We start from the raw sequence: 24,822 nt of genomic DNA on the forward strand, positions 1-24,822 counted from the left end.
CAAAACAAAACATTTTTATTGACAATTACATTTTAAAGTAATGGAAAAAATATTGATACAAAGATACTGAGTTTTAATTTCTGAATTTCTGATCATGCTCTTTATTCTTGTCTTGCAGCTTGCCATTGCACTCCAGGCCCTGAAGGGAATCGGTCTGATCCACACAGACATCAAACTAGACAACATCATGCTGGTGAACCAACGACAACAACCCCTCAAAGTCAAACTCATTGACTTTGGTCTGGCCGTTCCAGTCTGCAAACAAGGCCCTATATGTGTCATTGTCATTGTCATTGTCACAGAGGCTGAGGGCGTGGGCCAGCCCTGCAGCTCCATCGTCCATGTCAACCAGACCCGGGCTTCCCCCGACGTCATCCGAGTCTTCGCTTTGGGAAGGGGAGCACGAGGAGTCGGTCATGTCGCTGCTACAGCTGTTCTCCTCCACCACGGAGCGCTCTGGACTGAAATGGTAGGAAGGGGTGGGGGGCATGGTGAGAGGAAGCCCTTCGTCCTCGGCGGAAAACCCGAAGGGACAGCTTTTTTCCGGGGCATCCCCTGCTGGGGGTCCCTGGTCCACATCCAACTGGAGATCTTCTGGAGCCGCGCTCTGGTGGTCCAGTTGGTCAGGCGTATCATCTTGTAGTAGCCTCTCTAGTTCTAGCCTCATGACGGTGTCGATGTAGTGGGTCTGCGCGCGTCTGGAGTTGAACTCTACGCGTCCCTGAATGTTTGCGCAGCCGTCTTTAGTGCAGCATGGGAGGCATGCGTCCATCTGGCACTTGATTCCTGCCAGACTGCATTCACAAGTCTCTGGCTCACAGAAACCCTGGCAATTGCATCCAGAGTCCTCCCTGAAGACACGCAGGGAATGCAGCTGTCTCTTCTCCTCTTTGTCAATGTGCTTCACACCTGCTGCTCGCAGGAGTGCCTGTCTGTGCTTGTAGGAGTACGGCTGCAGGAAGCTGTTCCCATCCTCCAGCTCGGCGCCGGTGATGTGGACGTCAGTGTCTCCGTCTGGGACCTGGTCTGCAGTCAGTCGCTCAGATTCTCTCTGGTCAATGGTACCATTGGCCATCAACTGGTGTCTCAAAGCCTCAAGCTTCTCCTCTCTCCGTCTCTCTCTCCGTCTCTCTCTGCGCCAACTCCGTTGTTCCAGGGCGTGCTCTGCCATTGTGTACCTGCGGAGAGTGCTGTGCCTGTGCAACATGCCCAGACTGGCACCCCCGCGAAGGGGTACGCTAGTGAAACCCTGGCATTGTGGGAAGTAGAACACCGTCACCAGATCAAAGCGCACGTTGCTCTGCCTCCCTTCCAGCTTTGGCCTCTTCAGAATAGACTGGATGGGTTGACTGGCAGCAGGTGAAGCAGAACCATTAGTTGTAAAGTCCTGGCTTTCTGAGGAGCTGCTCTCCCCATCAGAATCCCATTCCGTGGAGGCAGGAGAAGGCAGGGACGATGATGGAGGTGAGGAGTAGAATGGATCTTCATCGTCGACCTCCTCAAACTTTCTTTTCAGAATACCTCTCATGACTCGACGGTGGCGCTTCACTCACGACGGAATCAAATATAAAGGAGAGCTGGAAAAGTAGACGTTTCGGACTGGTTGGTCCTTCCTCAGGCACGATTCTGTTAGGAGAATGATTAGTTGTGCTGGAGCCCTGGTTTTATGTGTTCCTAATGGTGGGCGTGACTCATAGTCATTCGGCCAATTAGCTTTGTTGATGGGTGTGGTTTACTTGGCCATTGTTTCATTCCGTCCAATCAGAATCAATGGGTGTGTGTTCTCTTGTTCTGGTTTCTTTCATTTGTAGTGTGGTTTTTGTAGAGGCAACATGTCTTTACTGGAGAATCAGTAATAATTATAATAGACTTCCCCCAAGTTACAGGTACAAGCTCGACTGGGGGGACCTGGGGACTTCAGTGCAATGTACCTACATATGTTGCGACCGAAGGTCGCAACATATGTAAGTGTATGTAAGTACATTGCAAGGAATGAGTGCATTCGCCATGTACTTGAAGGAAGCCTAATCCAATCACTCTTAGATTATCTCCAGTTTAAGTTTAAGACTTTAAGTTTACCTTATTGTTGTAGGACTTTTGGTTTATTTAGCCTTATTGGGGTTAATTCACCCCATGGCTCCATTTCAACAAAGAAAAATGTACATGTATTTCTCTTTTGTTTCCTGAGCCCGGTGTCTAATGGCCCATTTGGTGTCAGTGACACCTCTATGCTTCTTGTCCCAGGCTGGTTTGGAATGTGCTAATGTGTCCCCTATTCAAAGTCTGATTTCCATTGAGTGTTGGCTTTGTCTATGTGGCTGGGGAGTTTTGGTACAAAATCAAAACAACTTGTCTAATATTTTGGCATGTTTAATGCAGCTCTAAGGTATATAATGACATAGTAAAATGTTGAAAATGAGTGGAATGCCCCTTTAAGAACTGGTTTTCCAGTTAATCTGGAGAAAAACCATTCAATGGTCGAAAACAGAGTCCACTTGAACATAACAGTCCACTTTGGTTGAACAATATTTAGTCTACTAGTCTAGTGATCCATTGAGGAGTTTCTTAAAGTCAAAGCAGGAGCCAGCATAAATATAAAATAACGTTATTGGTATAGCAAATTCCAACAAGGCATTTCAATGTGCTTTGCACACATCAGGAAACATATATAAAATCATAACTAAAACAAAAATACATAAAACATTACAGTGCAGAAGAGAAAGAAAAACTCAATCAAATGCAGTGGGAAACAGAACAGTATTTCATTGTGATGTAAAATAAATAAGAGTGCCAGCATACCTGCTGTTTTCTGGGAGTTCTTCCACATGTGGTGCATAACAACTGCTGGTTTATAATAAACCTTAAAAAGCAGTATAGTAGTTCATCCAAAAATGACTTACTCAGTATCTGGATAAATATGTACAATCTAACTATTGAATAAGTGGATATGAATTCATTGTTACTGCAGCAGAGCCATTCATCTTGAGGAGTGAGTGCACAACATGCTGCTGTTTGTTTTAAAAGGCTTTATACCCTGCTGTATATCAGTGGTTCCCAAACGTCACGCCAAGGACCCCCAAATAGACACTAATTTAATAGCCTTTACTAATACATATATAGGACATGGATGGATGGAAACATGACCGCAAGGACGTTCTATCTAGTATACAATCAATAAATGTAGAGATATAAGTTAACTGGAAAATATGAATGTTTTAAAACCTGTTCTGGGCCATATTTAAGAACGTACACAACGCATATTTCAAGGTAACACGTTTTATTTAAACCATGTTTAAAACATATATCAATAGAACAATTATTTACAAAATGTATTGTGCTAATTTCTTCTCAGTTGGAATTCAGCCAATGATGTGAACATAACACAATGTCTAATATAACATGTCTAATATAGGCCTACATAATGTGCAAGGGAATAATACATACAATTAGAAATGCTTATTTTAAAACAAAAATACATAAAACATTACAGTGCAGAAGAGAAAGAAAAACTCAATCAAATGCAGTTTGATGTGATGTCATATACAGTACTGGTATGTACAATATAAACTTGCAAGTGCAATATTAAATACAAAATGTAAAATAAACACATGAAATGTATATAATATACTAATATAGAATCACAGTCTGTTGTGCAGGTGAGAGACAACACTTAGCAGCAGATAATATCACACATGTAAGTGTATACATAACATCATCTATTAGCAGCACTGCAACAGCAGTGTGTATAGTATATAGTCATATAGTAACAGTCAGTGATAGTGCATGTGTTCTTACAGTATAACTACTAAGAGTACTGTGATCACAAATGGTACACCCCATGGGTCACACATGATCTCAGTTTCCGTTGACTGAAGTGTCTTAGGTAGCATAGTGTCCTGTCTGGATCAGTGTTGGCCGACATCACCATATTGTGGCGTTGTCATAGTCAAACATGTACTGTACACAAAATCCAATACCAATAACTGGGAGTGCATTACATTTGCAATGGTTGACCCCACAAACACCTTGAGACGGTCATAGGTGAGGCATGGTGATGAAGGGATGGTCCAACACCTGGTCAGGTGTTATCCTCCCCTCTGGATCCAGATGAAGCATTCGTTTCAACAGGTCCATGAAGACGTCACAAGATGTTTCATCAGCATCGCAACGCAGGGAGGAGAACACTTCTTCCAGTGAGCAAATCACACATGTAAGTGTATACATAACATCCTCTATTAGCAGTTCTGCCTTTAACTCCTGCACTGTGTAATACTCCTCTGGTTCCTGGAAAACACAAAACAAAACATTTTTATTGACAATTACATTTTAAAGTAATGGAAAAGATATTGATACAAAGATACTGAGTTGAATTTCTGAATTTCTGATCATGCTCTTTATTCTTGTCTTGCAGCTTGCCATTGCACTCCAGGCCCTGAAGGGAATCGGTCTGATCCACACAGACATCAAACTAGACAACATCATGCTGGTGAACCAACGACAACAACCCCTCAAAGTCAAACTCATTGACTTTGGTCTGGCCGTTCTAGTCTGCAAACAAGGCCCTATATGTGTCATTGTCATTGTCACAGAGGCTGAGGGCGTGGGCCAGCCCTGCAGCTCCATCGTCCATGTCAACCAGACCCGGGCTTCCCCCGACGTCATCCGAGTCTTCGCTTTGGGAAGGGGAGCACGAGGAGTCGGTCATGTCGCTGCTACAGCTGTTCTCCTCCACCACGGAGCGCTCTGGACTGAAATGGTAGGAAGGGGTGGGGGGCATGGTGAGAGGAAGCCCTTCGTCCTCGGCGGAAAACCCGAAGGGACAGCTTTTTTCCGGGGCATCCCCTGCTGGGGGTCCCTGGTCCACATCCAACTGGAGATCTTCTGGAGCCGCGCTCTGGTGGTCCAGTTGGTCAGGCGTATCATCTTGTAGTAGCCTCTCTAGTTCTAGCCTCATGACGGTGTCGATGTAGTGGGTCTGCGCGCGTCTGGAGTTGAACTCTACGCGTCCCTGAATGTTTGCGCAGCCGTCTTTAGTGCAGCATGGGAGGCATGCGTCCATCTGGCACTTGATTCCTGCCAGACTGCATTCACAAGTCTCTGGCTCACAGAAACCCTGGCAATTGCATCCAGAGTCCTCCCTGAAGACACGCAGGGAATGCAGCTGTCTCTTCTCCTCTTTGTCAATGTGCTTCACACCTGCTGCTCGCAGGAGTGCCTGTCTGTGCTTGTAGGAGTACGGCTGCAGGAAGCTGTTCCCATCCTCCAGCTCGGCGCCGGTGATGTGGACGTCAGTGTCTCCGTCTGGGACCTGGTCTGCAGTCAGTCGCTCAGATTCTCTCTGGTCAATGGTACCATTGGCCATCAACTGGTGTCTCAAAGCCTCAAGCTTCTCCTCTCTCCGTCTCTCTCTCCGTCTCTCTCTGCGCCAACTCCGTTGTTCCAGGGCGTGCTCTGCCATTGTGTACCTGCGGAGAGTGCTGTGCCTGTGCAACATGCCCAGACTGGCACCCCCGCGAAGGGGTACGCTAGTGAAACCCTGGCATTGTGGGAAGTAGAACACCGTCACCAGATCAAAGCGCACGTTGCTCTGCCTCCCTTCCAGCTTTGGCCTCTTCAGAATAGACTGGATGGGTTGACTGGCAGCAGGTGAAGCAGAACCATTAGTTGTAAAGTCCTGGCTTTCTGAGGAGCTGCTCTCCCCATCAGAATCCCATTCCGTGGAGGCAGGAGAAGGCAGGGACGATGATGGAGGTGAGGAGTAGAATGGATCTTCATCGTCGACCTCCTCAAACTTTCTTTTCAGAATACCTCTCATGACTCGACGGTGGCGCTTCACTCACGACGGAATCAAATATAAAGGAGAGCTGGAAAAGTAGACGTTTCGGACTGGTTGGTCCTTCCTCAGGCAAGATTCTGTTAGGAGAATGATTAGTTGTGCTGGAGCCCTGGTTTTATGTGTTCCTAATGGTGGGCGTGACTCATAGTCATTCGGCCAATTAGCTTTGTTGATGGGTGTGGTTTACTTGGCCATTGTTTCATTCCGTCCAATCAGAATCAATGGGTGTGTGTTCTCTTGTTCTGGTTTCTTTCATTTGTAGTGTGGTTTTTGTAGAGGCAACATGTCTTTACTGGAGAATCAGTAATAATTATAATAGACTTCCCCCAAGTTACAGGTACAAGCTCGACTGGGGGGACCTGGGGACTTCAGTGCAATGTACCTACATATGTTGCGACCGAAGGTCGCAACATATGTAAGTGTATGTAAGTACATTGCAAGGAATGAGTGCATTCGCCATGTACTTGAAGGAAGCCTAATCCAATCACTCTTAGATTATCTCCAGTTTAAGTTTAAGACTTTAAGTTTACCTTATTGTTGTAGGACTTTTGGTTTATTTAGCCTTATTGGGGTTAATTCACCCCATGGCTCCATTTCAACAAAGAAAAATGTACATGTGTTTCTCTTTTGTTTCCTGAGCCCGGTGTCTAATGGCCCATTTGGTGTCAGTGACACCTCTATGCTTCTTGTCCCAGGCTGGTTTGGAATGTGCTAATGTGTCCCCTATTCAAAGTCTGATTTCCATTGAGTGTTGGCTTTGTCTATGTGGCTGGGGAGTTTTGGTACAAAATCAAAACAACTTGTCTAATATTTTGGCATGTTTAATGCAGCTCTAAGGTATATAATGACATAGTAAAATGTTGAAAATGAGTGGAATGCCCCTTTAAGAACTGGTTTTCCAGTTAATCTGGAGAAAAACCATTCAATGGTCGAAAACAGAGTCCACTTGAACATAACAGTCCACTTTGGTTGAACAATATTTAGTCTACTAGTCTAGTGATCCATTGAGGAGTTTCTTAAAGTCAAAGCAGGAGCCAGCATAAATATAAAATAACGTTATTGGTATAGCAAATTCCAACAAGGCATTTCAATGTGCTTTGCACACATCAGGAAACATATATAAAATCATAACTAAAACAAAAATACATAAAACATTACAGTGCAGAAGAGAAAGAAAAACTCAATCAAATGCAGTGGGAAACAGAACAGTATTTCATTGTGATGTAAAATAAATAAGAGTGCCAGCATACCTGCTGTTTTCTGGGAGTTCTTCCACATGTGGTGCATAACAACTGCTGGTTTATAATAAACCTTAAAAAGCAGTATAGTAGTTCATCCAAAAATGACTTACTCAGTATCTGGATAAATATGTACAATCTAACTATTGAATAAGTGGATATGAATTCATTGTTACTGCAGCAGAGCCATTCATCTTGAGGAGTGAGTGCACAACATGCTGCTGTTTGTTTTAAAAGGCTTTATACCCTGCTGTATATCAGTGGTTCCCAAACGTCACGCCAAGGACCCCCAAATAGACACTAATTTAATAGCCTTTACTAATACATATATAGGACATGGATGGATGGAAACATGACCGCAAGGACGTTCTATCTAGTATACAATCAATAAATGTAGAGATATAAGTTAACTGGAAAATATGAATGTTTTAAAACCTGTTCTGGGCCATATTTAAGAACGTACACAACGCATATTTCAAGGTAACACGTTTTATTTAAACCATGTTTAAAACATATATCAATAGAACAATTATTTACAAAATGTATTGTGCTAATTTCTTCTCAGTTGGAATTCAGCCAATGATGTGAACATAACACAATGTCTAATATAACATGTCTAATATAGGCCTACATAATGTGCAAGGGAATAATACATACAATTAGAAATGCTTATTTTAAAACAAAAATACATAAAACATTACAGTGCAGAAGAGAAAGAAAAACTCAATCAAATGCAGTTTGATGTGATGTCATATACAGTACTGGTATGTACAATATAAACTTGCAAGTGCAATATTAAATACAAAATGTAAAATAAACACATGAAATGTATATAATATACTAATATAGAATCACAGTCTGTTGTGCAGGTGAGAGACAACACTTAGCAGCAGATAATATCACACATGTAAGTGTATACATAACATCATCTATTAGCAGCACTGCAACAGCAGTGTGTATAGTATATAGTCATATAGTAACAGTCAGTGATAGTGCATGTGTTCTTACAGTATAACTACTAAGAGTACTGTGATCACAAATGGTACACCCCATGGGTCACACATGATCTCAGTTTCCGTTGACTGAAGTGTCTTAGGTAGCATAGTGTCCTGTCTGGATCAGTGTTGGCCGACATCACCATATTGTGGCGTTGTCATAGTCAAACATGTACTGTACACAAAATCCAATACCAATAACTGGGAGTGCATTACATTTGCAATGGTTGACCCCACAAACACCTTGAGACGGTCATAGGTGAGGCATGGTGATGAAGGGATGGTCCAACACCTGGTCAGGTGTTATCCTCCCCTCTGGATCCAGATGAAGCATTCGTTTCAACAGGTCCATGAAGACGTCACAAGATGTTTCATCAGCATCGCAACGCAGGGAGGAGAACACTTCTTCCAGTGAGCAAATCACACATGTAAGTGTATACATAACATCCTCTATTAGCAGTTCTGCCTTTAACTCCTGCACTGTGTAATACTCCTCTGGTTCCTGGAAAACACAAAACAAAACATTTTTATTGACAATTACATTTTAAAGTAATGGAAAAGATATTGATACAAAGATACTGAGTTGAATTTCTGAATTTCTGATCATGCTCTTTATTCTTGTCTTGCAGCTTGCCATTGCACTCCAGGCCCTGAAGGGAATCGGTCTGATCCACACAGACATCAAACTAGACAACATCATGCTGGTGAACCAACGACAACAACCCCTCAAAGTCAAACTCATTGACTTTGGTCTGGCCGTTCTAGTCTGCAAACAAGGCCCTATATGTGTCATTGTCATTGTCACAGAGGCTGAGGGCGTGGGCCAGCCCTGCAGCTCCATCGTCCATGTCAACCAGACCCGGGCTTCCCCCGACGTCATCCGAGTCTTCGCTTTGGGAAGGGGAGCACGAGGAGTCGGTCATGTCGCTGCTACAGCTGTTCTCCTCCACCACGGAGCGCTCTGGACTGAAATGGTAGGAAGGGGTGGGGGGCATGGTGAGAGGAAGCCCTTCATCCTCGGCGGAAAACCCGAAGGGACAGCTTTTTTCCGGGGCATCCCCTGCTGGGGGTCCCTGGTCCACATCCAACTGGAGATCTTCTGGAGCCGCGCTCTGGTGGTCCAGTTGGTCAGGCGTATCATCTTGTAGTAGCCTCTCTAGTTCTAGCCTCATGACGGTGTCGATGTAGTGGGTCTGCGCGCGTCTGGAGTTGAACTCTACGCGTCCCTGAATGTTTGCGCAGCCGTCTTTAGTGCAGCATGGGAGGCATGCGTCCATCTGGCACTTGATTCCTGCCAGACTGCATTCACAAGTCTCTGGCTCACAGAAACCCTGGCAATTGCATCCAGAGTCCTCCCTGAAGACACGCAGGGAATGCAGCTGTCTCTTCTCCTCTTTGTCAATGTGCTTCACACCTGCTGCTCGCAGGAGTGCCTGTCTGTGCTTGTAGGAGTACGGCTGCAGGAAGCTGTTCCCATCCTCCAGCTCGGCGTCGGTGATGTGGACGTCAGTGTCTCCGTCTGGGAACTGGTCTGCAGTCAGTCGCTCAGATTCTCTCTGGTCAATGGTACCATTGGCCATCAACTGGTGTCTCAAAGCCTCAAGCTTCTCCTCTCTCCGTCTCTCTCGTAGTCTCTCTCTGCGCCAACTCCGTTGTTCCAGGGCGTGCTCTGCCATTGTGTACCTGCGGAGAGTGCTGTGCCTGTGCAACATGCCCAGACTGGCACCCCCGCGAAGGGGTACGCTAGTGAAACCCTGGCATTGTGGGAAGTAGAACACCGTCACCAGATCAAAGCGCACGTTGCTCTGCCTCCCTTCCAGCTTTGGCCTCTTCAGAATAGACTGGATGGGTTGACTGGCAGCAGGTGAAGCAGAACCATTAGTTGTAAAGTCCTGGCTTTCTGAGGAGCTGCTCTCCCCATCAGAATCCCATTCCGTGGAGGCAGGAGAAGGCAGGGACGATGATGGAGGTGAGGAGTAGAATGGATCTTCATCGTCGACCTCCTCAAACTTTCTTTTCAGAATACCTCTCATGACTCGACGGTGGCGCTTCACTCACGACGGAATCAAATATAAAGGAGAGCTGGAAAAGTAGACGTTTCGGACTGGTTGGTCCTTCCTCAGGCAAGATTCTGTTAGGAGAATGATTAGTTGTGCTGGAGCCCTGGTTTTATGTGTTCCTAATGGTGGGCGTGACTCATAGTCATTCGGCCAATTAGCTTTGTTGATGGGTGTGGTTTACTTGGCCATTGTTTCATTCCGTCCAATCAGAATCAATGGGTGTGTGTTCTCTTGTTCTGGTTTCTTTCATTTGTAGTGTGGTTTTTGTAGAGGCAACATGTCTTTACTGGAGAATCAGTAATAATTATAATAGACTTCCCCCAAGTTACAGGTACAAGCTCGACTGGGGGGACCTGGGGACTTCAGTGCAATGTACCTACATATGTTGCGACCGAAGGTCGCAACATATGTAAGTGTATGTAAGTACATTGCAAGGAATGAGTGCATTCGCCATGTACTTGAAGGAAGCCTAATCCAATCACTCTTAGATTATCTCCAGTTTAAGTTTAAGACTTTAAGTTTACCTTATTGTTGTAGGACTTTTGGTTTATTTAGCCTTATTGGGGTTAATTCACCCCATGGCTCCATTTCAACAAAGAAAAATGTACATGTGTTTCTCTTTTGTTTCCTGAGCCCGGTGTCTAATGGCCCATTTGGTGTCAGTGACACCTCTATGCTTCTTGTCCCAGGCTGGTTTGGAATGTGCTAATGTGTCCCCTATTCAAAGTCTGATTTCCATTGAGTGTTGGCTTTGTCTATGTGGCTGGGGAGTTTTGGTACAAAATCAAAACAACTTGTCTAATATTTTGGCATGTTTAATGCAGCTCTAAGGTATATAATGACATAGTAAAATGTTGAAAATGAGTGGAATGCCCCTTTAAGAACTGGTTTTCCAGTTAATCTGGAGAAAAACCATTCAATGGTCGAAAACAGAGTCCACTTGAACATAACAGTCCACTTTGGTTGAACAATATTTAGTCTACTAGTCTAGTGATCCATTGAGGAGTTTCTTAAAGTCAAAGCAGGAGCCAGCATAAATATAAAATAACGTTATTGGTATAGCAAATTCCAACAAGGCATTTCAATGTGCTTTGCACACATCAGGAAACATATATAAAATCATAACTAAAACAAAAATACATAAAACATTACAGTGCAGAAGAGAAAGAAAAACTCAATCAAATGCAGTGGGAAACAGAACAGTATTTCATTGTGATGTAAAATAAATAAGAGTGCCAGCATACCTGCTGTTTTCTGGGAGTTCTTCCACATGTGGTGCATAACAACTGCTGGTTTATAATAAACCTTAAAAAGCAGTATAGTAGTTCATCCAAAAATGACTTACTCAGTATCTGGATAAATATGTACAATCTAACTATTGAATAAGTGGATATGAATTCATTGTTACTGCAGCAGAGCCATTCATCTTGAGGAGTGAGTGCACAACATGCTGCTGTTTGTTTTAAAAGGCTTTATACCCTGCTGTATATCAGTGGTTCCCAAACGTCACGCCAAGGACCCCCAAATAGACACTAATTTAATAGCCTTTACTAATACATATATAGGACATGGATGGATGGAAACATGACCGCAAGGACGTTCTATCTAGTATACAATCAATAAATGTAGAGATATAAGTTAACTGGAAAATATGAATGTTTTAAAACCTGTTCTGGGCCATATTTAAGAACGTACACAACGCATATTTCAAGGTAACACGTTTTATTTAAACCATGTTTAAAACATATATCAATAGAACAATTATTTACAAAATGTATTGTGCTAATTTCTTCTCAGTTGGAATTCAGCCAATGATGTGAACATAACACAATGTCTAATATAACATGTCTAATATAGGCCTACATAATGTGCAAGGGAATAATACATACAATTAGAAATGCTTATTTTAAAACAAAAATACATAAAACATTACAGTGCAGAAGAGAAAGAAAAACTCAATCAAATGCAGTTTGATGTGATGTCATATACAGTACTGGTATGTACAATATAAACTTGCAAGTGCAATATTAAATACAAAATGTAAAATAAACACATGACATGTATATAATATACTAATATAGAATCACAGTCTGTTGTGCAGGTGAGAGACAACACTTAGCAGCAGATAATATCACACATGTAAGTGTATACATAACATCATCTATTAGCAGCACTGCAACAGCAGTGTGTATAGTATATAGTCATATAGTAACAGTCAGTGATAGTGCATGTGTTCTTACAGTATAACTACTAAGAGTACTGTGATCACAAATGGTACACCCCATGGGTCACACATGATCTCAGTTTCCGTTGACTGAAGTGTCTTAGGTAGCATAGTGTCCTGTCTGGATCAGTGTTGGCCGACATCACCATATTGTGGCGTTGTCATAGTCAAACATGTACTGTACACAAAATCCAATACCAATAACTGGGAGTGCATTACATTTGCAATGGTTGACCCCACAAACACCTTGAGACGGTCATAGGTGAGGCATGGTGATGAAGGGATGGTCCAACACCTGGTCAGGTGTTATCCTCCCCTCTGGATCCAGATGAAGCATTCGTTTCAACAGGTCCATGAAGACGTCACAAGATGTTTCATCAGCATCGCAACGCAGGGAGGAGAACACTTCTTCCAGTGAGCAAATCACACATGTAAGTGTATACATAACATCCTCTATTAGCAGTTCTGCCTTTAACTCCTGCACTGTGTAATACTCCTCTGGTTCCTGGAAAACACAAAACAAAACATTTTTATTGACAATTACATTTTAAAGTAATGGAAAAAATATTGATACAAAGATACTGAGTTTTAATTTCTGAATTTCTGATCATGCTCTTTATTCTTGTCTTGCAGCTTGCCATTGCACTCCAGGCCCTGAAGGGAATCGGTCTGATCCACACAGACATCAAACTAGACAACATCATGCTGGTGAACCAACGACAACAACCCCTCAAAGTCAAACTCATTGACTTTGGTCTGGCCGTTCCAGTCTGCAAACACGGCCCTATATGTGTCATTGTCATTGTCATTGTCACAGAGGCTGAGGGCGTGGGCCAGCCCTGCAGCTCCATCGTCCATGTCAACCAGACCCGGGCTTCCCCCGACGTCATCCGAGTCTTCGCTTTGGGAAGGGGAGCACGAGGAGTCGGTCATGTCGCTGCTACAGCTGTTCTCCTCCACCACGGAGCGCTCTGGACTGAAATGGTAGGAAGGGGTGGGGGGCATGGTGAGAGGAAGCCCTTCGTCCTCGGCGGAAAACCCGAAGGGACAGCTTTTTTCCGGGGCATCCCCTGCTGGGGGTCCCTGGTCCACATCCAACTGGAGATCTTCTGGAGCCGCGCTCTGGTGGTCCAGTTGGTCAGGCGTATCATCTTGTAGTAGCCTCTCTAGTTCTAGCCTCATGACGGTGTCGATGTAGTGGGTCTGCGCGCGTCTGGAGTTGAACTCTACGCGTCCCTGAATGTTTGCGCAGCCGTCTTTAGTGCAGCATGGGAGGCATGCGTCCATCTGGCACTTGATTCCTGCCAGACTGCATTCACAAGTCTCTGGCTCACAGAAACCCTGGCAATTGCATCCAGAGTCCTCCCTGAAGACACGCAGGGAATGCAGCTGTCTCTTCTCCTCTTTGTCAATGTGCTTCACACCTGCTGCTCGCAGGAGTGCCTGTCTGTGCTTGTAGGAGTACGGCTGCAGGAAGCTGTTCCCATCCTCCAGCTCGGCGTCGGTGATGTGGACGTCAGTGTCTCCGTCTGGGACCTGGTCTGCAGTCAGTCGCTCAGATTCTCTCTGGTCAATGGTACCATTGGCCATCAACTGGTGTCTCAAAGCCTCAAGCTTCTCCTCTCTCCGTCTCTCTCTCCGTCTCTCTCTGCGCCAACTCCGTTGTTCCAGGGCGTGCTCTGCCATTGTGTACCTGCGGAGAGTGCTGTGCCTGTGCAACATGCCCAGACTGGCACCCCCGCGAAGGGGTACGCTAGTGAAACCCTGGCATTGTGGGAAGTAGAACACCGTCACCAGATCAAAGCGCACGTTGCTCTGCCTCCCTTCCAGCTTTGGCCTCTTCAGAATAGACTGGATGGGTTGACTGGCAGCAGGTGAAGCAGAACCATTAGTTGTAAAGTCCTGGCTTTCTGAGGAGCTGCTCTCCCCATCAGAATCCCATTCCGTGGAGGCAGGAGAAGGCAGGGACGATGATGGAGGTGAGGAGTAGAATGGATCTTCATCGTCGACCTCCTCAAACTTTCTTTTCAGAATACCTCTCATGACTCGACGGTGGCGCTTCACTCACGACGGAATCAAATATAAAGGAGAGCTGGAAAAGTAGACGTTTCGGACTGGTTGGTCCTTCCTCAGGCACGATTCTGTTAGGAGAATGATTAGTTGTGCTGGAGCCCTGGTTTTATGTGTTCCTAATGGTGGGCGTGACTCATAGTCATTCGGCCAATTAGCTTTGTTGATGGGTGTGGTTTACTTGGCCATTGTTTCATTCCGTCCAATCAGAATCAATGGGTGTGTGTTCTCTTGTTCTGGTTTCTTTCATTTGTAGTGTGGTTTTTGTAGAGGCAACATGTCTTTACTGGAGAATCAGTAATAATTATAATAGACTTCCCCCAACATATGTAAGTGTATGTAAGTACATTGCAAGGAATGAGTGCATTCGCCATGTACTTGAAGGAAGCCTAATCCAATCACTCTTAGATTATCTCCAGTTTAAGTTTAAGAGTTTAAGTTTACCTTATTGTTGTAGGACTTTTGGTTTATTTAGCCTTATTGGGGTTAATTCACCCCATGGCTCCATTTCAACAAAGAAAAATGTACATGTGTTTCTCTTTTGTTTCCTGAGCCCGGTGTCTAATGGCCCATTTGGTGTCAGTGACACCTCTATGCTTCTTGTCCCAGGCTGGTTTGGAATGTGCTAATGTGTCCCCTATTCAAAGTCTGATTTACATTGAGTGTTGGCTTTGTCTATGTGGCTGGGGAGTTTTGGTGCAAAATCAAAACAACTTGTCTAATATTTTGGCATGTTTAATGCAGCTCTAAGGTATATAATGACATAGTAAAATGTTGAAAATGAGTGGAATGCCCCTTTAAGAACTGGTTTTCCAGTTAATCTGGAGAAAAACCATTCAATGGTCGAAAACAGAGTCCACTTGAACATAACAGTCCACTTTGGTTGAACAATATTTAGTCTACTAGTCTAGTGATCCATTGAGGAGTTTCTTAAAGTCAAAGCAGGAGCCAGCATAAATATAAAATAACGTTATTGGTATAGCAAATTCCAACAAGGCATTTCAATGTGCTTTGCACACATCAGGAAACATATATAAAATCATAACTAAAACAAAAATACATAAAACATTACAGTGCAGAAGAGAAAGAAAAACTCAATCAAATGCAGTGGGAAACAGAACAGTATTTCATTGTGATGTAAAATAAATAAGAGTGCCAGCATACCTGCTGTTTTCTGGGAGTTCTTCCACATGTGGTGCATAACAACTGCTGGTTTATAATAAACCTTAAAAAGCAGTATAGTAGTTCATCCAAAAATGACTTACTCAGTATCTGGATAAATATGTACAATCTAACTATTGAATAAGTGGATATGAATTCATTGTTACTGCAGCAGAGCCATTCATCTTGAGGATTTCTCCACATTATTTCAGTAACATCAGAACCAAGGAGAACCAGCTCTGGTGAAGAAACAACTGCTCATACTGTGATTTACATCCCATTTATCTTAATTTATCTTGGAACACTTACAAACCACAGATAAAAAACAAATCTTGACTTTAAACATTTATTAAAAACAAGAACACGGAAGTAAAACAGTTAGGCCTATTTGTTTCAAACAATATTTATAAATAGTAGACAAGCCTTCACATCTTGTCTTTTACAAGTAGCCTATATACAGCACCCCTTGTATTTTACGTGTTAGGTTGTAATGTAGGTTAAATTTGTTTCCACTTTAGTATAGAAGACAGTGGTCTGGTTTCTGTACAGGACTGGAACAGCAAATAAGTATATTGTCAAATCAAAGTCTCATATCCTATTGTGCGCTATTGGTTTCATTTCATTTCTTATCTATATTTACAGTGAAATCCCATTGTGTAATGTGTAGGCCTGTGTGCAGAAACATGTGTCCATAGTATTAATAAATGATCAGGATAAGTCAAGATAAATCAGGATATATCATTATACGTATTCAATTATATCCTATAATAATTATTTGTTTGTTCAGTAACAGAGGTTACTGTCTCCATATCCAGTCATATAAGTCATAGTGAAACTGGAAGGGATTGAATGAAAATACACTGAACAAAAACATAAGCTGATACATTTTTGCAGGGTTCTCTCTCAATATGGTGGTGATGAATGCACTTTTATTCAATGTTTTTCAAATGCTAAATAATGAACAAACCCCACATTCTTTCCCCATGTTAAAATGTACACATGCTAAATGATGATGGCTGATGCTTCATTCACTATATGCATTCAAATGCAGAGATTAACGTGTTAATGGTCACTCGTTGTCTGGCATTGGACAGATCACCTGCTAATGATCACATTTTGGATGAACTGAGACCATTTCACACCTCTTTGACTCTGATGAGTTTCAGCAGAACTACAGTAATAGGTCTATCATCACATGGAACTGTTATCACTCTTTCAGCTTTCTAGTGTGCAATGTTTCAGGTGTGTTAAAATGGCTATATGTTCTTGTAACAATCATTGCTATTATTGTTTGTGGTGACAATGTTAAAGTGCAATGTTTACTTACAGTGAGTGCACAACATGCTGCTGTTTCTTTTAAAAGGCTTTATACCCTGCTGTATATCAGTGGTTCCCAAACGTCACGCCAAGGACCCCCAAATAGACACTAATTTAATAGCCTTTACTAATACATATATAGGACATGGATGGATGGAAACATGACCGCAAGGACGTTCTATCTAGTATACAATCAATAAATGTAGAGATATAAGTTAACTGGAAAATATGAATGTTTTAAAACCTGTTCTGGGCCATATTTAAGAACGTACACAACGCATATTTCAAGGTAACACGTTTTATTTAAACCATGTTTAAAACATATATCAATAGAACAATTATTTACAAAATGTATTGTGCTAATTTCTTCTCAGTTGGAATTCAGCCAATGATGTGAACATAACACAATGTCTAATATAACATGTCTAATATAGGCCTACATAATGTGCAAGGGAATAATACATACAATTAGAAATGCTTATTTTAAAACAAAAATACATAAAACATTACAGTGCAGAAGAGAAAGAAAAACTCAATCAAATGCAGTTTGATGTGATGTCATATACAGTACTGGTATGTACAATATAAACTTGCAAGTGCAATATTAAATACAAAATGTAAAATAAACACATGAAATGTATATAATATACTAATATAGAATCACAGTCTGTTGTGCAGGTGAGAGACAACACTTAGCAGCAGATAATATCACACATGTAAGTGTATACATAACATCATCTATTAGCAGCACTGCAACAGCAGTGTGTATAGTATATAGTCATATAGTAACAGTCAGTGATAGTGCATGTGTTCTTACAGTATAACTACTAAGAGTACTGTGATCACAAATGGTACACCCCATGGGTCACACATGATCTCAGTTTCAGTTGACTGAAGTGTCTTAGGTAGCATAGTGTCCTGTCTGGATCAGTGTTGGCCGACATCACCATATTGTGGCGTTGTCATAGTCAAACATGTACTGTACACAAAATCCAATACCAATAACTGGGAGTGCATTACATTTGCAATGGTTGACCCCACAAACACCTTGAGACGGTCATAGGTGAGGCATGGTGATGAAGGGATGGTCCAACACCTGGTCAGGTGTTATCCTCCCCTCTGGATCCAGATGAAGCATTCGTTTCAACAGCACTCCAGGCCCTGAAGGGAATCGGTCTGATCCACACAGACATCAAACTAGACAACATCATGCTGGTGAACCAACGACAACAACCCCTCAAAGTCAAACTCATTGACTTTGGTCTGGCCGTTCCAGTCTGCAAACAAGGCCCTATATGTGTCATTGTCATTGTCATTGTCACAGAGGCTGAGGGCGTGGGCCAGCCCTGCAGCTCCATCGTCCATGTCAACCAGACCCGGGCTTCCCCCGACGTCATCCGAGTCTTCGCTTTGGGAAGGGGAGCACGAGGAGTCGGTCATGTCGCTGCTACAGCTGTTCTCCTCCACCACGGAGCGCTCTGGACTGAAATGGTAGGAAGGGGTGGGGGGCATGGTGAGAGGAAGCCCTTCGTCCTCGGCGGAAAACCCGAAGGGACAGCTTTTTTCCGGGGCATCCCCTGCTGGGGGTCCCTGGTCCACATCCAACTGGAGATCTTCTGGAGCCGCGCTCTGGTGGTCAGGCGTATCATCTTGTAGTAGCCTCTCTAGTTCTAGCCTCATGACGGTGTCGATGTAGTGGGTCTGCGCGCGTCTGGAGTTGAACTCTACGCGTCCCTGAATGTTTGCGCAGCCGTCTTTAGTGCAGCATGGGAGGCATGCGTCCATCTGGCACTTGATTCCTGCCAGACTGCATTCACAAGTCTCTGGCTCACAGAAACCCTGGCAATTGCATCCAGAGTCCTCCCTGAAGACACGCAGGGAATGCAGCTGTCTCTTCTCCTCTTTGTCAATGTGCTTCACACCTGCTGCTCGCAGGAGTGCCTGTCTGTGCTTGTAGGAGTACGGCTGCAGGAAGCTGTTCCCATCCTCCAGCTCGGCGTCGGTGATGTGGACGTCAGTGTCTCCGTCTGGGACCTGGTCTGCAGTCAGTCGCTCAGATTCTCTCTGGTCAATGGTACCATTGGCCATCAACTGGTGTCTCAAAGCCTCAAGCTTCTCCTCTCGTAGTCTCTCTCGTAGTCTCTCTCTGCGCCAACTCCGTTGTTCCAGGGCGTGCTCTGCCATTGTGTACCTGCGGAGAGTGCTGTGCCTGTGCAACATGCCCAGACTGGCACCCCCGCGAAGGGGTACGCTAGTGAAACCCTGGCATTGTGGGAAGTAGAACACCGTCACCAGATCAAAGTGCACGTTGCTCTGCCTCCCTTCCAGCTTTGGCCTCTTCAGAATAGACTGGATGGGTTGACTGGCAGCAGGTGAAGCAGAACCATTAGTTGTAAAGTCCTGGCTTTCTGAGGAGCTGCTCTCCCCATCAGAATCCCATTCCGTGGAGGCAGGAGAAGGCAGGGACGATGATGGAGGTGAGGAGTAGAATGGATCTTCATCGTCGACCTCCTCAAACTTTCTTTTCAGAATACCTCTCATGACTCGACGGTGGCGCTTCACTCACGACGGAATCAAATATAAAGGAGAGCTGGAAAAGTAGACGTTTCGGACTGGTTGGTCCTTCCTCAGGCAAGATTCTGTTAGGAGAATGATTAGTTGTGCTGGAGCCCTGGTTTTATGTGTTCCTAATGGTGGGCGTGACTCATAGTCATTCGGCCAATTAGCTTTGTTGATGGGTGTGGTTTACTTGGCCATTGTTTCATTCCGTCCAATCAGAATCAATGGGTGTGTGTTCTCTTGTTCTGGTTTCTTTTATTTGTAGTGTGGTTTTTGTAGAGGCAACATGTCTTTACTGGAGAATCAGTAATAATTATAATAGACTTCCCCCAAGTTACAGGTACAAGCTCGACTGGGGGGACCTGGGGACTTCAGTGCAATGTACCTACATATGTTGCGACCGAAGGTCGCAACATATGTAAGTGTATGTAAGTACATTGCAAGGAATGAGTGCATTCGCCATGTACTTGAAGGAAGCCTAATCCAATCACTCTTAGATTATCTCCAGTTTAAGTTTAAGAGTTTAAGTTTACCTTATTGTTGTAGGACTTTTGGTTTATTTAGCCTTATTGGGGTTAATTCACCCCATGGCTCCATTTCAACAAAGAAAAATTTACATGTGTTTCTCTTTTGTTTCCTGAGCCCGGTGTCTAATGGCCCATTTGGTGTCAGTGACACCTCTATGCTTCTTGTCCCAGGCTGGTTTGGAATGTGCTAATGTGTCCCCTATTCAAAGTCTGATTTCCATTGAGTGTTGGCTTTGTCTATGTGGCTGGGGAGTTTTGGTACAAAATCAAAACAACTTGTCTAATATTTTGGCATGTTTAATGCAGCTCTAAGGTATATAATGACATAGTAAAATGTTGAAAATGAGTGGAATGCCCATTTAAGAACTGGTTTTCCAGTTAATCTGGAGAAAAACCATTCAATGGTCGAAAACAGAGTCCACTTGAACATAACAGTCCACTTTGGTTGAACAATATTTAGTCTACTAGTCTAGTGATCCATTGAGGAGTTTCTTAAAGTCAAAGCAGGAGCCAGCATAAATATAAAATAACGTTATTGGTATAGCAAATTCCAACAAGGCATTTCAATGTGCTTTGCACACATCAGGAAACATATATACAATCATAACTAAAACAAAAATACATAAAACATTACAGTGCAGAAGAGAAAGAAAAACTCAATCAAATGCAGTGGGAAACAGAACAGTATTTCATTGTGATGTAAAATAAATAAGAGTGCCAGCATACCTGCTGTTTTCTGGGAGTTCTTCCACATGTGGTGCATAACAACTGCTGGTTTATAATAAACCTTAAAAAGCAGTATAGTAGTTCATCCAAAAATGACTTACTCAGTATCTGGATAAATATGTACAATCTAACTATTGAATAAGTGGATATGAATTCATTGTTACTGCAGCAGAGCCATTCATCTTGAGGATTTCTCCACATTATTTCAGTAACATCAGAACCAAGGAGAACCAGCTCTGGTGAAGAAACAACTGCTCATACTGTGATTTACATCCCATTTATCTTAATTTATCTTGGAACACTTACAAACCACAGATAAAAAACAAATCTTGACTTTAAACATTTATTAAAAACAAGAACACGGAAATAAAACAGTTAGGCCTATTTGTTTCAAACAATATTTATAAATAGTAGACAAGCCTTCAAATCTTGTCTTTTACAAGTAGCCTATATACAGCACCCCTTGTATTTTATGTGTTAGGTTGTAATGTAGGTTCAATTTGTTTCCACTTTAGTATAGAAGACAGTGGTCTGGTTTCTGTACAGGACTGGAACAGCAAATAAGTATATTGTCAAATCAAAGTCTCATGGTTTTTGTAGAGGTAACATGTCTTTACTGGAGAATCAGTAATAATTATAATAGACTTCCCCCAAGTTACAGGTACAAGCTCGACTGGGGGGACCTGGGGACTTCAGTGCAATGTACCTACATATGTTGCGACCGAAGGTCGCAACATATGTAAGTGTATGTAAGTACATTGCAAGGAATGAGTGCATTCGCCATGTACTTGAAGGAAGCCTAATCCAATCACTCTTAGATTATCTCCAGTTTAAGTTTAAGAGTTTAAGTTTACCTTATTGTTGTAGGACTTTTGGTTTATTTAGCCTTATTGGGGTTAATTCACCCCATGGCTCCATTTATTTCAATGTAAAATAAACACATGAAATGTATATAATATACTAATATAGAATCACAGTCTGTTGTGCAGGTGAGAGACAACACTTAGCAGCAGATAATATCACACATGTAAGTGTATACATAACATCATCTATTAGCAGCACTGCAACAGCAGTGTGTATAGTATATAGTCATATAGTAACAGTCAGTGATAGTGCATGTGTTCTTACAGTATAACTACTAAGAGTACTGTGATCACAAATGGTACACCCCATGGGTCACACATGATCTCAGTTTCAGTTGACTGAAGTGTCTTAGGTAGCATAGTGTCCTGTCTGGATCAGTGTTGGCCGACATCACCATATTGTGGCGTTGTCATAGTCAAACATGTACTGTACACAAAATCCAATACCAATAACTGGGAGTGCATTACATTTGCAATGGTTGACCCCACAAACACCTTGAGACGGTCATAGGTGAGGCATGGTGATGAAGGGATGGTCCAACACCTGGTCAGGTGTTATCCTCCCCTCTGGATCCAGATGAAGCATTCGTTTCAACAGCACTCCAGGCCCTGAAGGGAATCGGTCTGATCCACACAGACATCAAACTAGACAACATCATGCTGGTGAACCAACGACAACAACCCCTCAAAGTCAAACTCATTGACTTTGGTCTGGCCGTTCCAGTCTGCAAACAAGGCCCTATATGTGTCATTGTCATTGTCATTGTCACAGAGGCTGAGGGCGTGGGCCAGCCCTGCAGCTCCATCGTCCATGTCAACCAGACCCGGGCTTCCCCCGACGTCATCCGAGTCTTCGCTTTGGGAAGGGGAGCACGAGGAGTCGGTCATGTCGCTGCTACAGCTGTTCTCCTCCACCACGGAGCGCTCTGGACTGAAATGGTAGGAAGGGGTGGGGGGCATGGTGAGAGGAAGCCCTTCGTCCTCGGCGGAAAACCCGAAGGGACAGCTTTTTTCCGGGGCATCCCCTGCTGGGGGTCCCTGGTCCACATCCAACTGGAGATCTTCTGGAGCCGCGCTCTGGTGGTCAGGCGTATCATCTTGTAGTAGCCTCTCTAGTTCTAGCCTCATGACGGTGTCGATGTAGTGGGTCTGCGCGCGTCTGGAGTTGAACTCTACGCGTCCCTGAATGTTTGCGCAGCCGTCTTTAGTGCAGCATGGGAGGCATGCGTCCATCTGGCACTTGATTCCTGCCAGACTGCATTCACAAGTCTCTGGCTCACAGAAACCCTGGCAATTGCATCCAGAGTCCTCCCTGAAGACACGCAGGGAATGCAGCTGTCTCTTCTCCTCTTTGTCAATGTGCTTCACACCTGCTGCTCGCAGGAGTGCCTGTCTGTGCTTGTAGGAGTACGGCTGCAGGAAGCTGTTCCCATCCTCCAGCTCGGCGTCGGTGATGTGGACGTCAGTGTCTCCGTCTGGGACCTGGTCTGCAGTCAGTCGCTCAGATTCTCTCTGGTCAATGGTACCATTGGCCATCAACTGGTGTCTCAAAGCCTCAAGCTTCTCCTCTCGTAGTCTCTCTCGTAGTCTCTCTCTGCGCCAACTCCGTTGTTCCAGGGCGTGCTCTGCCATTGTGTACCTGCGGAGAGTGCTGTGCCTGTGCAACATGCCCAGACTGGCACCCCCGCGAAGGGGTACGCTAGTGAAACCCTGGCATTGTGGGAAGTAGAACACCGTCACCAGATCAAAGCGCACGTTGCTCTGCCTCCCTTCCAGCTTTGGCCTCTTCAGAATAGACTGGATGGGTTGACTGGCAGCAGGTGAAGCAGAACCATTAGTTGTAAAGTCCTGGCTTTCTGAGGAGCTGCTCTCCCCATCAGAATCCCATTCCGTGGAGGCAGGAGAAGGCAGGGACGATGATGGAGGTGAGGAGTAGAATGGATCTTCATCGTCGACCTCCTCAAACTTTCTTTTCAGAATACCTCTCATGACTCGACGGTGGCGCTTCACTCACGACGGAATCAAATATAAAGGAGAGCTGGAAAAGTAGACGTTTCGGACTGGTTGGTCCTTCCTCAGGCAAGATTCTGTTAGGAGAATGATTAGTTGTGCTGGAGCCCTGGTTTTATGTGTTCCTAATGGTGGGCGTGACTCATAGTCATTCGGCCAATTAGCTTTGTTGATGGGTGTGGTTTACTTGGCCATTGTTTCATTCCGTCCAATCAGAATCAATGGGTGTGTGTTCTCTTGTTCTGGTTTCTTTTATTTGTAGTGTGGTTTTTGTAGAGGCAACATGTCTTTACTGGAGAATCAGTAATAATTATAATAGACTTCCCCCAAGTTACAGGTACAAGCTCGACTGGGGGGACCTGGGGACTTCAGTGCAATGTACCTACATATGTTGCGACCGAAGGTCGCAACATATGTAAGTGTATGTAAGTACATTGCAAGGAATGAGTGCATTCGCCATGTACTTGAAGGAAGCCTAATCCAATCACTCTTAGATTATCTCCAGTTTAAGTTTAAGAGTTTAAGTTTACCTTATTGTTGTAGGACTTTTGGTTTATTTAGCCTTATTGGGGTTAATTCACCCCATGGCTCCATTTCAACAAAGAAAAATTTACATGTGTTTCTCTTTTGTTTCCTGAGCCCGGTGTCTAATGGCCCATTTGGTGTCAGTGACACCTCTATGCTTCTTGTCCCAGGCTGGTTTGGAATGTGCTAATGTGTCCCCTATTCAAAGTCTGATTTCCATTGAGTGTTGGCTTTGTCTATGTGGCTGGGGAGTTTTGGTACAAAATCAAAACAACTTGTCTAATATTTTGGCATGTTTAATGCAGCTCTAAGGTATATAATGACATAGTAAAATGTTGAAAATGAGTGGAATGCCCATTTAAGAACTGGTTTTCCAGTTAATCTGGAGAAAAACCATTCAATGGTCGAAAACAGAGTCCACTTGAACATAACAGTCCACTTTGGTTGAACAATATTTAGTCTACTAGTCTAGTGATCCATTGAGGAGTTTCTTAAAGTCAAAGCAGGAGCCAGCATAAATATAAAATAACGTTATTGGTATAGCAAATTCCAACAAGGCATTTCAATGTGCTTTGCACACATCAGGAAACATATATACAATCATAACTAAAACAAAAATACATAAAACATTACAGTGCAGAAGAGAAAGAAAAACTCAATCAAATGCAGTGGGAAACAGAACAGTATTTCATTGTGATGTAAAATAAATAA

At 43.5% G+C, this 24,822-nt stretch overlaps 5 protein-coding genes across 5 annotated transcripts; all 5 read right to left on the minus strand.

The window, feature by feature from the left end:
* Positions 1–355: 355 nt before the first annotated feature.
* LOC306919253 (cysteine/serine-rich nuclear protein 1-like) lies at positions 356–1,528 on the minus strand (the record flags this gene model as incomplete). Its single annotated transcript, XM_079532069.1, has 1 exon — positions 356–1,528. A coding segment is annotated over one exon (1,173 nt), but the record flags the coding sequence as incomplete, so codon positions are not given.
* Positions 1,529–4,642: 3,114 nt separating this feature from the next.
* LOC306919254 (cysteine/serine-rich nuclear protein 1-like) lies at positions 4,643–5,815 on the minus strand (the record flags this gene model as incomplete). The annotated part of the gene is made up of 1 exon (XM_079532070.1): positions 4,643–5,815. A coding segment is annotated over one exon (1,173 nt), but the record flags the coding sequence as incomplete, so codon positions are not given.
* Positions 5,816–8,870: 3,055 nt separating this feature from the next.
* Positions 8,871–10,102, minus strand: LOC306919255 (cysteine/serine-rich nuclear protein 3-like; the record flags this gene model as incomplete). Its single annotated transcript, XM_079532071.1, has 2 exons — positions 8,871–8,879; positions 8,924–10,102. The coding sequence occupies 2 exons, from the start codon at positions 10,100–10,102 to the stop codon at positions 8,871–8,873; spliced, it is 1,188 nt and encodes a 395-aa protein (XP_079388197.1).
* A 2,993-nt stretch (positions 10,103–13,095) lies between these two features.
* Positions 13,096–19,442, minus strand: LOC306919256 (uncharacterized protein; the record flags this gene model as incomplete). Its single annotated transcript, XM_079532072.1, has 3 exons — positions 13,096–13,109; positions 13,169–14,396; positions 18,285–19,442. The coding sequence occupies 3 exons, from the start codon at positions 19,440–19,442 to the stop codon at positions 13,096–13,098; spliced, it is 2,400 nt and encodes a 799-aa protein (XP_079388198.1).
* Positions 19,443–21,298: 1,856 nt separating this feature from the next.
* LOC306919257 (cysteine/serine-rich nuclear protein 3-like) lies at positions 21,299–23,565 on the minus strand (the record flags this gene model as incomplete). Its single annotated transcript, XM_079532073.1, has 2 exons — positions 21,299–21,329; positions 22,370–23,565. The coding sequence occupies 2 exons, from the start codon at positions 23,563–23,565 to the stop codon at positions 21,299–21,301; spliced, it is 1,227 nt and encodes a 408-aa protein (XP_079388199.1).
* Between the last annotated feature and the right edge of the window lie 1,257 nt (positions 23,566–24,822).

Source organism: Electrona antarctica (genome assembly GCF_951216825.1).
Source record: "Electrona antarctica genome assembly, contig: scaffold_25, whole genome shotgun sequence".
NCBI lineage: Eukaryota > Metazoa > Chordata > Actinopteri > Myctophiformes > Myctophidae > Electrona > Electrona antarctica.